The sequence below is a fragment of the Bufo bufo genome, chromosome 1, assembly GCF_905171765.1.
Source record: "Bufo bufo chromosome 1, aBufBuf1.1, whole genome shotgun sequence".
Classification (NCBI taxonomy): domain Eukaryota; kingdom Metazoa; phylum Chordata; class Amphibia; order Anura; family Bufonidae; genus Bufo; species Bufo bufo.
Window position 1 is genome coordinate 821,800,717 of NC_053389.1, and position 14,454 is coordinate 821,815,170.

General features: G+C 45.5%; 1 protein-coding gene across 1 annotated transcript in view; it reads left to right on the forward strand.

The window, feature by feature from the left end:
* The first annotated feature begins 5,165 nt into the window (after positions 1-5,165).
* The window catches only part of LOC120989526 (olfactory receptor 1468-like), a 45,652-nt gene continuing 36,363 nt past the window's right edge, over positions 5,166-14,454 (forward strand). The window contains exon 1 of the mRNA XM_040417681.1: positions 5,166-5,207. Within this exon, the coding sequence (XP_040273615.1) occupies positions 5,166-5,207 (42 nt within the window). The remainder of the gene's footprint in view (positions 5,208-14,454) is intronic.

The following is a 14,454-nucleotide window of genomic DNA, read 5'->3' on the forward strand; positions in this document are numbered from 1 at the left end:
CATCCAGATTTTGCTGGTGGATGAGATTAGAGAGAGGTTAGGGAATTGGGGGCAGGAGAGGTGGAAGCTGAGTCCATAGATGGCCACAATATTCAAATCATAATAAAATCTCTTATCACTGCAAAGGAAACCTAAAGGGGTTGTGCAGCTTTGGGGTTTTGACCTGTGCTGAAAACAGTGCAGAAAATTTAAGACACACCATGCTTATTTTGCTTTAAAATCAGAAGAGGTCCAGCAGTGCCATCAGTTTAGAACTTGCAGAAACCAGTGGGACTCAAGTTCACCCATCTACTGTTCAGAGAAGTCGAACCAGAAGTAGAAGAATTATGTCCATAAAGCTATACCTTTGACATGGAAACCAGGCCAAACAACTACACTATGTACAAAAACATTGGAACTAGAGTGCAGAAGAATTGCAGTGGGTGCTCTGCACTGACGATTCCAAAATGTCAAATATTTGGCTGTAAATGAAGGACGTTTGCTCACTGAAGGGCCAGAGAGTACACGAATGAGTGTCTGCAGGCAGCAGTGAAGCATGGTAGAGGTTCCTTGTTAGTTTGGAGCTTCATTTCAACAAAGTTAGGGATTTGATCAGGATTAATGCTGTCCCCAGTGCTGAAAAATACAGAAAACTACTTATCCACCATGCAGTACCATGAGATCCAAATTTATACAGCAGGACAATGAACCCAAACATACAGCCAATGTCATTAAGGCGTATTTTCAGCGTAAAAAAAAAGAACAAGGAGTTCTGGAAGTGATTATATGGCCCTACAGAGCCATGATCTCAACATAATCCAGTCTGTCTGGGATTACATGAAGAGACAGAAGATTTTGAGTAAGTCTTCATCCATAGAAGATCTGTGATTAGTTCTCCAAGATGTTTGGAACAACCTCCATGCTGAGTTCCTTCAAAAACTGTGTGTAAGTGTACCTAGAGGAATTGATGCTGTTTTGAAGGCAAAGGTCAATCACACCAAACATTGATTGGATTTAGATTTCCTTTTTCTTCTTTCACTTTGAATTTTGTTAATTTATAAAAATACACTATTGTCACGTACTGGGGACCAGCTCAGCCCACTGCGTCATGTGACAAGGGTTGCCCAAGCCCTTCAGGCCGATTCACCTCACGCCCTCACATGTTATGCCCTGCACCAGGCTGTAACTCGAGCATAAATCGCCACCTGAAGCCTGCAAGCACACCCACGCAATAAGACAAAACTTTTGCCGCCACCACCTGCCCAATATAAGGTCGACAGGACACCCCTGAGTGTTCCACTCGCAAGCAGACACACACACACACACACAATAGTAGGCCTCACAGAAAAACAACATACAGACTCAGACTGCAAACACACTCTTCATAGAGCTAACAGGTTCTTAAGGTTACAAGACAAACCATCAAACTTTTGGGTTTAATGTATGAAAAATGGACAGCACTTGGTTACAAAAAATGATTAACAAGAGACATACATAAATAGCAAACAATTGTAAAATAAAAAGGAGATTTGGGCAAAGTAATGGTGCACAAACCAATTCAATTGAATCTCCCATTTTGTGACATTTTCCTGCAGAATTCGCTCTTCCTTTTTATAGAAGACTGGAGAATCTCCAGGCACTGTTGATGCTCCCATCCACTCAAACTCTGTAGGACCAGGCCCATGTAGAACTTCATGCTCTTCAGTGGTTTCCAAATAAAAAGATAGAAAAAAGAAAAACAAGAAGGGGGGGTTGTTTGCACGTATGTCTATAGAACAAAAATCAAGTACTGTGTTTGTCTTGTACACTGGATCACCTCACAAGGTTTGTACCAGCCTTTAGTGTCTGGTTTACGAAATTATTCCATTGGTGGCAGCAAAGTGGAGTCGAGATACTAGTGTGTGTGATCAACTTAACACTAGACAGTCTGAGTGCAAATACAATAAGGTGTGTGTGTGTGCATCAGGTTGCAGTCTGTGTCAGTGGTCATCCATGGCAATGATGGCCAGTAAGGGACAAACTGCTAAAGAAGGGACGAACATCATCAATCCTTACAGGCAGGGTAACATTAGGCGACAGCGAGGGCTTAGCCACCGAGAGGTGGGGTCGCCCCTTTCGGGGCGGGTGCTCCGCCTGTAGGCAGGGGTACATTGAGGATTGTATTAGGGATATTGTTCCCTTCCCCTTATCCACCTCCTCTCTTTTCACCGTTTGGCCAGGTCCACAGTCATCTAACTGTAAGTTGCCGTAAATTTCTCTATATATCGGACTTCACTATCCTGATACGTCCAAGTAAGGCCTTGTCTATTTCATTTGACGTAGCCTAACATACATACTAAGATGGGGTATTATTTTAACCAACAATAGTAAAAGTTATGTTTTCTCTGTGATTTCTCACTGATGGCCAGTATCACAAAAAGCAAGGCTAAGGAGATGGCCGATGCTAGAAACGGTGGCGGGGAGGACGCAGTCCACATAATGGGCCAAGAGGAGGTGGAAGGCGACTTTATTTAAGGCGAGGGGGAGCACAGACAAAGCTCCCCAAGGTGCCAGTTGCTGGCAGTGAGGCCCACGGTGGGCTGCACTCCACCTGCCCAATCACCCCAGCCAGGCAGGCTCTGCTTTTCTCCTACAGGCTGCCCTAGACAGTCTACAGGCCGGAGACCAGGCTTCCTACGAGATCCTCATCCTTTGCAGGCCAATGGGGGCCTCCGCAACAGCAGCCCGATGAGTACACCAACAACAGGAGTTCAGAGGCCCAGAAACCTGTCGGTTGGAGAGGGGGTAAGATGCACGCTGCACCTGCTACCTCTGCCCCTATATCCAAGTGGGCACCGGCCCCTGCTTCACTTTCCACATTGGTGGGGAAACCCCGACTTTGCCACCTAATGTAAGGAGCCATTACACTTCAAAGCCACGTGTCCACAGCGCCCGAGGGACACGTCCCAGTCATCGACCCGTAAACCGTCCACTGTGTTGTGTGTGTGTGTGGGTGGGGGTGGGGCTGGTCGGAGGTCCCTTGACAATTTTCAACCAGTCACCGTGGACCAGGCCGTGACTATGGGACTTAGAGACATCGGCGCTGAGAAGACTCTGGTACGGCCTGAACTGGTGGCACCCCATGATTTATTGCCCGGGAGATCCCTTACTGTCCCCGGGATTGGAGGAGTACTGTAGAACCGGCGCTGCCCGTCGCCAAGGTCGAGGAGTAAGGGAGGTGGGGGTATTCTCAAATATCCTTGCCAGTGTTTTTCTGGGGCTGCTGATACCCGAGGTCCGATACCTCAGAATGTGATGCCATGTCCACCCCTGTTGATGTTCATAAAATGCCTGTTGATGGGGATGTGGGGGTGGGGATGTTATGTGTGCCTCTCCCCTCAGTGGGGGGGGGGGGGTCATTCACGCCAGCTGTGCTGAGGCCCAAGGTTGTGGCCAGCAAGCATGCTGGAACCTGTTGTCCTCAGGTGTGGCTACTGAGTGGACAAGCAGGGGGCAGACAGCTGCAGAGGAGGAGGATGCAAATGAGGTCAGGGCTGTCCCATGAGAAGTAGGGCTCCCAGGTAAAGCCTCAGTGCAGGGTTCCTCCACAACTAGGATGTCAGAGGACCAGGTTAGTTCACCAGGACTGGCAACTTGGTTGGAAGCCGAGAATAAGCAGGCACTACCAGCGGTGGCAGCGGCCATAGCTGCTGTCACGTGCAGTGGGAGTGCTGGGGCATTAGGGGCCCCTCAGGGGTCTGATGGCTTTCCCTCTTCCGACCAAGTGGCTTCCGAGTCAGATGGAGGCTAGGAGACAGGTCCCCAGGACCTGACCAAGGATGTGGCAGTCTCGTCTAGTCTGGCAATGTCCGGTCAGGGGTTTCAGGTGGCGTTAGTGGCTGACGCCAGACTGAATGATCTCAAGGAGCAGGTGGCACAGCCTCCCATGGACTCAGACCTTGAGCGGGTGATCTGAGACCAAGGATGGCTGTACCGGGTAACGGTCCACCAGAGCTCACCGGAGGAGTGACCTAGGGACCGGAAGGTAGTAGAATTGACAGGGGACGTGGCAGTCTCGTCTATTCTGGCCACGTCACACCAGGGGTTTCAGGTGGAGTTAGGGGCTAGCGCCAGCTTGAAATCTCTCACGGGCAGGTGGCATGGCCTCCCTTGGACTCAGACCTCCAGAGGGCGGTCTGGAGCCAAGGACTGTTGTGCCGGGAATGGTCCAGCAGGGCTCATCGGAGGCGTGGCCTAGGGACTGACAATTTGTGGTACCCTTTTCATTCAGGGCGGGGTTTTTGTTGGTTTTGCACTTGAAATTCCGATTGCCAGATAGCCAGGGGCTGCTAAGACAGAGGCCTGGACAGGAGACGTAGCCATCCCTGGGGTGTCGGTCATCAAGTGTGTCATGCGCTTCCAGGAAAAGGTGCAGGCCTTGTTGCGATTGATGCACGACAGTATGGGGCAGGTCCAGACTGACCAGAAGCGGGGTACGACCAGAAGGCTTGTGAGAGGACCCACCAGGTGGGTCAGCAAGCGTGGATACTGGTTCCCATACCTCAGGACAAGCTTCAGGCAGCCTGGGAAGGCCCGTACATTGCGCACCAGTGGCTCAATGCCAGGATGTACCTGGTCACCCTGGACCACGCCTGGGGAAGGCAGAAGGCCTCATGCAGGCGCATCATGAGCGGGAGGCAGGTTCCCTCCCGGAATGCTGCCCCTTCTGGGAAATGTTCACCAAAAAGCCCAGAAGGACTTCCACCGAGATGCCGTTGGGCATGGAGTATGCCCCTGTCACTTCTAAGTGGATGGTCAAGCTGCTTAAGGGACTCGAAGGGTACACGGCCACATACCTGGAGGTCACTGCCATCTTTGATCCTACATGGAAGGATCCCCGAGAGCATCTGGCGCAGATGCTCAGGCAGATCTGCCAGGCAGGCTTGACCCTTACTCCAGGAAAGTGACAGCTGGGCATAAGCGAGGGGCCCTGGGCAGGTGGGGAAGCTTTGGAACCGGAGCCCGGGAGAGTGAATGCCAGCGCATCCTGGCTCACCCCCCGGGACAAGAACCAGGTGTTGTCCTTCCTAGGCACCGCCGGGTACTATAGCGGGTTCGCTCCCCACTATAGCAGCCTGGCGAGGCCCTTGACGGACCGCACGAGGAAGAAGCTGCCCTCCGCAGTCGATTGGACAAACAACTGCGAGATGGCCTTTCAGGCACTGAAGGACGCCCTTTCCAGCTTCCCGGTACCCCAGGCAGCCGACTTCACGCGGCCGTTTATAGTACCGACTGACACCAGTAATTGCGGCCTCCGTATCATGCTCAGTCAGGGTGACTCTATTGGTTAGGAACGAATGGGAGGTGGGTACGCGAGCCCTGCGCTCCAGCCGCACCACTTTGCCATTCACCACCAGAGAGGTTGCGGATGGGTGCACGGGGAAACACAGGTATGTGCTGCCCCTAGCGCCTCTAAAAGGGGGAGGTGTGAGGAATATGGATTATTATTTAATGTCAGCCATGTTCTTACACCAGCCATCTGCTGTCTGATAGGGATTGTTTTTCAGGCTCAGCCTATCAGGGGTGGTGGCAGGTAGGATGATGCCTATGTAAAACTAACAGACCGTGATTTTGTGTTGAGTAAGGACGAGCGAACCAGTTCGGACTGAACCGAGTTTGGTTGGAACTTTGCTATTTTTTGGACAGCAGACAAACCCGAATCTATTCGGGTTCATGTCAGCTTAATTTCGGACAAATCCACTAAACACCATTTTAGAGCACATGTTGGTGGGAAAAAAGCACTACAGAGAAAGAAGAAGGGTTTTCACTAGACACTGAGAGGGTGTGTGGGGGGGGCTGACAGACAGCCAGGATGAGCCAATCAATGCAGCAGCAGGCAGGGAGGTGCCCTAGCAGAACGAGCAGAATGTCATTCTGTGCCGGGCTGTGAATGAGGGTGGTGAGGTCTTACAGTGTCTGCCAGAAAACCCATCTTAGGGAGTAAGGGAGTCAGGGAGAGTCAGAAATCATTCAAGCTTATAGCCAGAGAGAGTGAAGGGAAATGTTAGGATTACAAAGAAGAATGTGTGTGTTGTGTAGAATAGGGATAAGCAGGGAAGACAAGCAGGGCAGCTGACAGACAGGGAAAAAGAAGGCAGGAGCTGTGGTTGGCTGTGCTTGCAATCAGAAGTGCAGGTGCTGCAGTTCAAACCTCAAAAGCAGCTACCTTCAAGCAAATACTTTCACTTTATACCCCTATTTTCACAGACATCCTTTTTTTTTTTTTTTTTTTTTTTTTTGAGGGGAGGGGGTCAATTTAATTAAGCAGCATATACAGTATATGTGATTACTGCTGCAATAACCAAGGTGTTGCAGCAATATTTATGTGTGTATTAACGTGAAATTGAGCGTCAAGCTTCAATCATCTGTTTCCCTTTATTAATTTTCCACATGGTTGCAATGTATTTTTTTTTTTTTTTAAGTTTATATATTTTTTTTGGGGGGGGTCAATTTAATTAGGCAGCATATATATGTGATTGCTACATTAAAACACAAGGAATAGCAAAAATCTACCTTTGGGTGATTATGTAAAAATTGAACATGAAACCTAGCCCCTAATCATCCATTTAGCTTCATTTATTTCTCCACACAGTTGCAATTTCAATTATTATTATTATTATTATTATTTTTATTTTTTTTGGGGGGGGGTTAATTGTATTACGCAACATATATACCAATACACAGAGCAGTGCATAATATCTGAAAGGCCAAAAATGTATGGGCTATGGAAGGGTGAAAAGACCCAGTTCCAGAATGTGGGTAGTACCAACTATCTAGCCAGAAGTAGAAGTAGGCTGCAGTTGTCCCTGCTGGCTTTTGAAAGGCACAACATTATAGTTAGGGCAAAGAGGATGAGATAACAGATTGGATGGCTCACTCCTTCTCTCAGTCACAGCAGGATGACATGGAGGGGACTTCAGAGTTTGCAGGCCCAAAGAGGGTTTTCAGTGCTCCCAGTCTTTACTGACCCTTCCTAGAGAGACACTTTCCTTTTTCCTAAGAAGTGGCAAGAAAGCTCCACCAAACCCTACGGCAGATAGTCAAGAGAGTCTCCCTGTTGATTAATTGTGTGAGAGTTGTCAGCTTTTGTACTGCCCTGACAAGGAAATGGAGGAGGAGGATTCAGACCCCAGGTAAAGTCTTGTTGTTGGTGACAGTAGTGGCCCCCATAGCTATGCTATTGGCATTGTGGGAAGGGACAGCGCCAGTTGGGGAAGAGCAGGGGAGGGGGGTCAAAGAACCCACCATGATATCCCAGTCAAATAGAAGCAAAAGGGAGGGTGAGGACTCCGCTGAAGATTGTGTGCTGGAGAGGACCTGGGAGCCTGATCAGGGTGCTGAGAAAGAGGCAACATCATAGGGTGGTGGCGGCAGCAATAAAGAGCAGAGACCACATTACTGCTAAAGAACATACATTGCCATGTCTGCCTTTACCTCTGCTGTGTGAGTATCTCCCATCTGGTATTTGCCGGAAGACAAAAGCATTGCCTTGTGCAAGCTGTGCAAGAGCAAAATAAGACAAGGGCAGGCAAACACAAACATAGGCACCACAGCTCTATTGAACCACATGAAGCAGCATCCCCTCATCCCATTGGCAAACAGAGGTGGCAGTCAGCCACCGCGGCAGGAGTTCCCTCCTTCTCCCGTTCCCCTTTGTGCCAGCCAGGCCACATCCATGAGCAATACAGTGTCTTTCACATCATCATCATCCCTTTCTGCTTCTCCCTCTCAGACTCCTCCACCACTCTATTGTCAGGAACCGATAACAGAATGCGTAGCCAAGAACCACCTCTATGCGCCCAGCAATCCTTGTCCCAACCAATCAAGTTGCTGGTGGTGCCGTTGCTTTGGCACCATTTAGTCGAGTCTCGTCCGCTTCCTGCATTTCTCACTGTGCTCCCTACTGCCACCACTACCACTATTACTACTACTACTGCTGCTGCTGCTACTACTACTACTACCGATATACATCCAAAATACTGCCTTGTATGTTCTATGCTGTGCTGCTACTTCTGGTGCCACTACTTTTGCAACCTCATTCCATTACAGTGACTTGCAAAAGTATTAACCCCCCCCTTGACTTTTTTTGTGTTTTGGTGACTCACAACCTGGAATTAACATGGATTGTTTGAGGATTTGCTTCATTTAATTTACAGAACATGCCCACAACTTTGAAGATGTTTTTTTTTTTAAATTGTGAAGCAAACAACAAATAGGACAAAATAACAGAAAAAGTCAATGTGCATAACTATTCACCCCCCTAAAGTCAATACTATGTAGAGCCACCTTTTGGGGCAATCACAGCTCCAAGTCGCTTTGGATAAGTCTCTATGAGCTTGCCACATCTTACCACTGGGATTTTGGCCCATTCCTCTTTGCAGAACTGCTCCAGCTACTTCAGGTTGGATGGTTTGCACTTCTGAACAGCAATCTTTTAGTCTGACCACAGATTTTCTATTGGATTGAGATCTGGGCTGTGACTCGGCCATTCCAACACATTTATATGTTTCCCCTTAAACTACTCAAGTGTTGCTTTAGCAGTGTGTTTGGGGTCATTGTCCTGCTGGAAGTTGAACCTCCGTCCGAGCCTCAAATCACGCACAGAGTGGTACAGGTTTTGCTCAAGAATATCCCTGTATTTAGCACCACCATGTTTCACTGTGGGGATGATGTTCTTTGGGTGATAAAGGAGCACTCTGCAAACACAAATAAAGTACAAGTTTGCAGAGTGCTCCTTTTTATAAAATTCAGGGAGTGGATCCAGCATGCATGTGAAACCTGCACTCCCTGAATTTTATGGTGGCCATTGCGGCACATAACAGGTAGGATTTAGTGTTAGGTTCTCGCATTGACTTTTGGCAGACAGGCCCAAATCATTTGATACAAAATGTATTTGCCAAGAAACTTGCAATATAAGCCTAGCATTAACACCAGAATGTTTTCTATAATTTTGGCATTATTGTACTTTATTTGTGTTTGCAGAGTGCTGCTGCATTGTCCTTTTTTCCCCTGTATGTTTACAGCCATGGCAGTGTGCACCTGCGCATTGGGATGGGCTGACTGACCCCCTTTTTTTGCAATTGTTGTTCCTGGGGTTCATCAAAGATTTGGATATTTTTTTTATAACCTAACCCTGACTTATACTTCTCAACAACATTGTCCCTTACTTGTTTGGAGAGTTCCTTGGTCTTCATGGTAGTGTTTGGTTAGTGATGCCTCTTGCTTAGGTGTTGCAGACATTGAGGCCTTTCAGAAAAGGTGTGTATAGTGTGCTCTGGCCAAACACATCAGTATGCTCGTGTGCTCTACCAAGCACATCGGAAGTCAATGGGAGAACCCCAGGCACCCCCTGCTCGGAGGAGAAGAAAGTGTCTGGCTAAAAAAAAAACTTTAGAAATTGATGGAAACCCCATCAAAATGGTTTGGAAACAGCATTAAGAGGATGGCTGGATGCATCTTGGACTCCTATTATCTACAACATACAATAGACAACCACACAAAGGATATATGCCAAAGGCCAGGTATATGCAAGCCATCAATCAATCAATCTATCTATCTATCTATCTATGAGACAGATGACAGGCTTAATCAGCATAACTTACAATGGCAGCCTTGTGCACTATGAGACATTCCAAACCAGCTCTCATCTGACTGAGAGCCAGTAAGCCTCAAAGTTACTTCAGATCTGTTGGATGGCTTGGGTGAACCTGCGCACCTAGATCAATATCATTAGGGAGACAAAAAGTTTTCTGATTACCCTAACATAATATTCAACTGTTTTGTCATGTAAATACTCATTTGCATAAACATGGGCATATGGGAAAGACATGCAAATGAGCAGAATCTGCCTTGTTTTTTAGCTGAAAAACCATTTGCATGGAAAATTTGCGATCTACACATCCAACCATCCTCTTAATGTTGTTTCCAAACCATTTTGATGGGGTTTCCATAAAATTTTTTATGTTTTTTTGTGAACCAGACACCATTTCTTCTTCAGAGCAGGAGGTGCCTGGTTTGATGCTCGGGTCTCTCATTGATTTTCATTGTATTAAATTGTACTTGAGCACTCGCAGTATTCAGCCGAGCACTCGGATATGCCGAGCATAGCAATGCTCGAGCCGAACAGCATTACTATATGTTATAACAGATCATGTGACACTTAGATTTCACACAGGTGGACATCACTAATTATGAAGGAAATTGGTTGAACCAGCGATATTTATGGGCTTCCTAACAAAGGGGGTGAATACTAGTGTTGAGCGCGAATATTCGAATTTCGAATTTTTTTCTCGAATATCGCAATTTCGAGATTTTGCGAATATTTAGAATATAGTTCCAAATATTCGCGAAATCGAATATTCGTATTTAAAAAAAAATAATAATTTGTACGATTAATTTAATCGTACAAATTTTTTTTTTCTGTATAAGGCAACGTTCCTATGACTATGGCTAGGCTAATATGTGTATTTTACGAAATTTCTTAATATTGCTCTAACTCCGTCTTTTAGAATATTTGTAATATTGCTCTAACTCCGTCTTTTAGAATGTTACGAATATTCTAAAAGACGAAGTTAGAGCAATATTACGAATATTCTAAAAGACGGAGTTAGAGCAATATTAAGAAATTTAGTAAAATACACATATTAGCCTAGCCATAGTCATAGGAACGTTGCCTTATACAGGAAAAAAATATAAATAAAATCGTAAGATTAAAAAAAATCGTACGATTAAATTAATCGCATATTATTCGCGAAAAATAAAATAATTACAAATATTCGATTTCGACGAAAATAATACGAATATTCATTAGAATATTCGCAAAATATCGCGAAATCGAATATGGCACCTCCCGCTCATCACTAGTGAATACATACGCACATGGCAATTTTCTGTTTTCTATTTCTAAAAAATATTTTTATATATATTTTTTTCTCATTTCACTTCACCAACTTAGACTAGTGTTGATCGAGCACCAATGTGCTTGGGTGCTCGAGTAGAGCACTTCAGGATGCTCGGGTGCTCTACGGAATACCCAAGCACAATGGAAGTCATTGGGAGAACCCAAGACACACCTGCTCGGAAGAGGGGAGGGTGCCCGGTCCCACTGAGGTCTATGCAGAAGATCCACACTTCTCCCCTGTCTGCTTTAACCGCTTTTTATTCCCACTTATACTGTTCTCTATGCAGCTGGAGCGCATCCACGAAGCACTGTCTGCAAGTGGGCAGAGCTTACCAAGGTTTGTTTGGCTCCTGCCTCCTGACTAGCAGCGGTGCGCATCCCGCCCCGTCTTGGGGGTGGATCTTTCTCTTCTTGTAGTGGCCCGGTGGTGTGGTCACATAGGGTTTCTACTTACCTAGGCTCCTGATGATATTTAGAATTGAAACACATAGGGTTGCTACTTATCTAGGCTCCTGATGATATTTACAATTGAAATGCGTAGAGCCAGCACTGTACTCATCCTGCTTTAATGCCCCAGCGCTGCACCAGTAGCACGTTATTTGGCTGGAGTATAGAGCAGGTAACTTTCTTGGCAGTATTGGCTGCACATGTACACTGAGTGTGCTATTATAATACACAGTGGGGTCTTTGTTAGTCTCAGTGGAATTATCAGCCTGATTTTTGGAGTAGGCAGATTCAACTCTCCTTCCTATTCAACATCTGGCACTTTATTTGCTGGGACCATCACTTACCCCTGCTGTATACCACCTATGCATTGCTACTGAATGATTGGTGGTACACACCTATGTATTGACAATTAGTGCTTGTTGATCGCACTTTCATTTTTCTCCACCTACACTTGGTCCCACAGGGTATAAGCTATATATATCGGTTAGGGCTCTAGGTATGGAGAATACACTATACTTTGATATAGGCCTGTCTATTGGGTCCCCCCCCCTTTTTTTTTACTGAGTATTAATAAAAATGTATTTTGTTATTTTAGCTTCCTATACAGGCAGTGATTGATTTTTCAAAAGAGACGCACACCCACTCATTTAGTTTTCTGTGAATTGATTTATATACAGTATGAATCAATTCACAGAAAACTAAATGAGAGCATTGTATGTTTCTGCCAGGACTCACAGCTTCCACATCACAGCTGAGAACTTTAACCACTACACTAAATAGCTGCATAGCCAGTCACAAAATAAAAATATACTAGTAAGTATTCCTCTACAGTAGAAGTCTAAATTATAATTTTTTTTTTTAAGGAACTGGCTATTAGAGATGGCCTTGCGGTTCGCCCGCCGGTCGTTTCACGGCGAACTTTGCGTGTTCGCGATTCGTCGAACATGCGAACATATGGAGAAATTCACGCCCGCCATATTCTTTTACATTGTGAAGAACTTTGACCCATGAGACACATCCATCAGGTGGTACAGGACAGCCAATTGAGACGTTTCAGCACATGGACCTACCCCCTACACTATATATAAACCTGATCTGGCCGCCATTTTACATTCAGTGTTTTGCCAGTGTAGGGAGAGGTTGCTGTGTGGAGCAGGGACAGGCTGTTAGGGACACCAAACGCTAGCTAATAGGGCCACAAAAGTCATTTGAAACATTAGTATAGGTGTGCTATCGATATGTGTGATACACAGAGGGGTGCGATATACATATAATATACTTTTATAATCAGTCAAAAACACATAGATCTATATAGTGATCACCTGGAAGTCAGGGGCCTGGGGGCTAGGGGCTTACTAGGGCCATTTTTATATAGGGTATTTTATATAGGGTAAGGTTCTGGACGGGGTCACTCTTATCAGGGCGGGTGGTGTGTGGTTAGGCTATCAGGGCCAGTATAGCACCCCCCTGTAGGTCAATATCAGGGACAGTTCTTTGCCCACCCTGTCCTTCAATACCACATCATCATCTAGCCCAGGGATGGATGTTTTTTTTTGCTTTCCCTCCTGGATTCATCAATGTGCACTGGAACCCCCCGGATTGTGGTAGGACATATGGGGCCAGATTTATCATTCCTCTGACAGCTCACTCCACTTTCACATATGGCTAAAGTCAGTTTTAGCCAAGTCAGATTTATGATTGGCCCTTTAAGACTGTAATAAATGTGGTTTGATGGTAGCAGTTTATCCGTTAGTAAGCAGCTTTACAAAAGTCGCACGTTTTTATGAAAAAGTCGCACGTTTTTATGAAAAAGTCGCATGTTCTATTAAAAAGTCTCATAAGATAAGCATGGTCCTCACTGGAGTGAAATTGCGACTTTTTTGCAACTTTTTTGCGACTTTTTAAATAGTCCCAATAGTAAATCTGTCTAGAGATTAATTTACATAAGAAAACACACCCACTTTCAGAAAACTGGCGAGCATAGTGCAGAGCAGAAAAAAGTCGCAAATTTGTGCGCAGTTTTAGCGTTTGGGACTTTTTTGGGGACTTTTTGACTCCATTATTCTGACCTGAGCTAATGATAAATCTGGCCCAAGGTTTCTGATTTAGTGCCGCCGAGCACTTGTTATTGCCAACCACATCTATGCTTCTTGGTTAACTTTAATAATTTCAATTATTTTCATTTTGAGGGATATCTTTTCCATTCACACGTCCGCAAAATGGGTCCGCATCCGTTCCGCAATTTTGCGGAACGGGTGCAGACCCATTCATTTTCAATGGGGCCGGAATGTGCTGATCCGCACTTCCGCATCTGTGATTCCATTTCTGCAAAAAAATAGAACATGTCCTATTCTTGTCCGCAATTGCAGACAAGATTAGGCATTTTCTATTATAGTGCCGGCGATGTGCGGTCTGCAAATTGCGAAATGCACATTGCGGACTTACGGACGTGTGAATGGACCCTCATAGTAAAAGTATTAAAGGTTACGTTTTATCTTCATGTATATTCTAATGGATTGCCTTCCTTGTACAATGTTCTAATATACTTTCTATGTTAGACAGTATAGTATAGTGCATTTGTATTGTGCGGCAGTTGTGTGCGGTTCTGCTGCGATACCGCAGGTATATAGAGTGACAAGCGTTATTGGAACAAATAATTTCTACTGGTGTGATAGACCAGTCACCCCCAAAAAAACTGATTGAAGCGGGGTGTTGTATACCAATATACTTTCTTTATAGTGCATTTGGGGAATGTATAGTGCATTTGCGCATGCACGTACGCGAAAAATATATTGCCGATATTTCGCATTTAAAACAAAAATGAATGGAGATTGCAAATTCGAATAATACATCTGGTATGTCACTGTCCATGTTGTGGGACTATTTGTGCACTTCTAGTAATTATTTCTTGGCTGCAAATATGAGCTGAAGGTTTTTCAGGTTCGCCTGCCATTAAAATGAATTGGACCCGCCACGAATTTGCGGTTCGTGAACATTTGATCGCAATAACAGGGCGCTGCGATAGCGCTGCCCACCGTCATTATACCCCTCAGATACCATATTCATACATAATCGTGGCATCTGAGTGT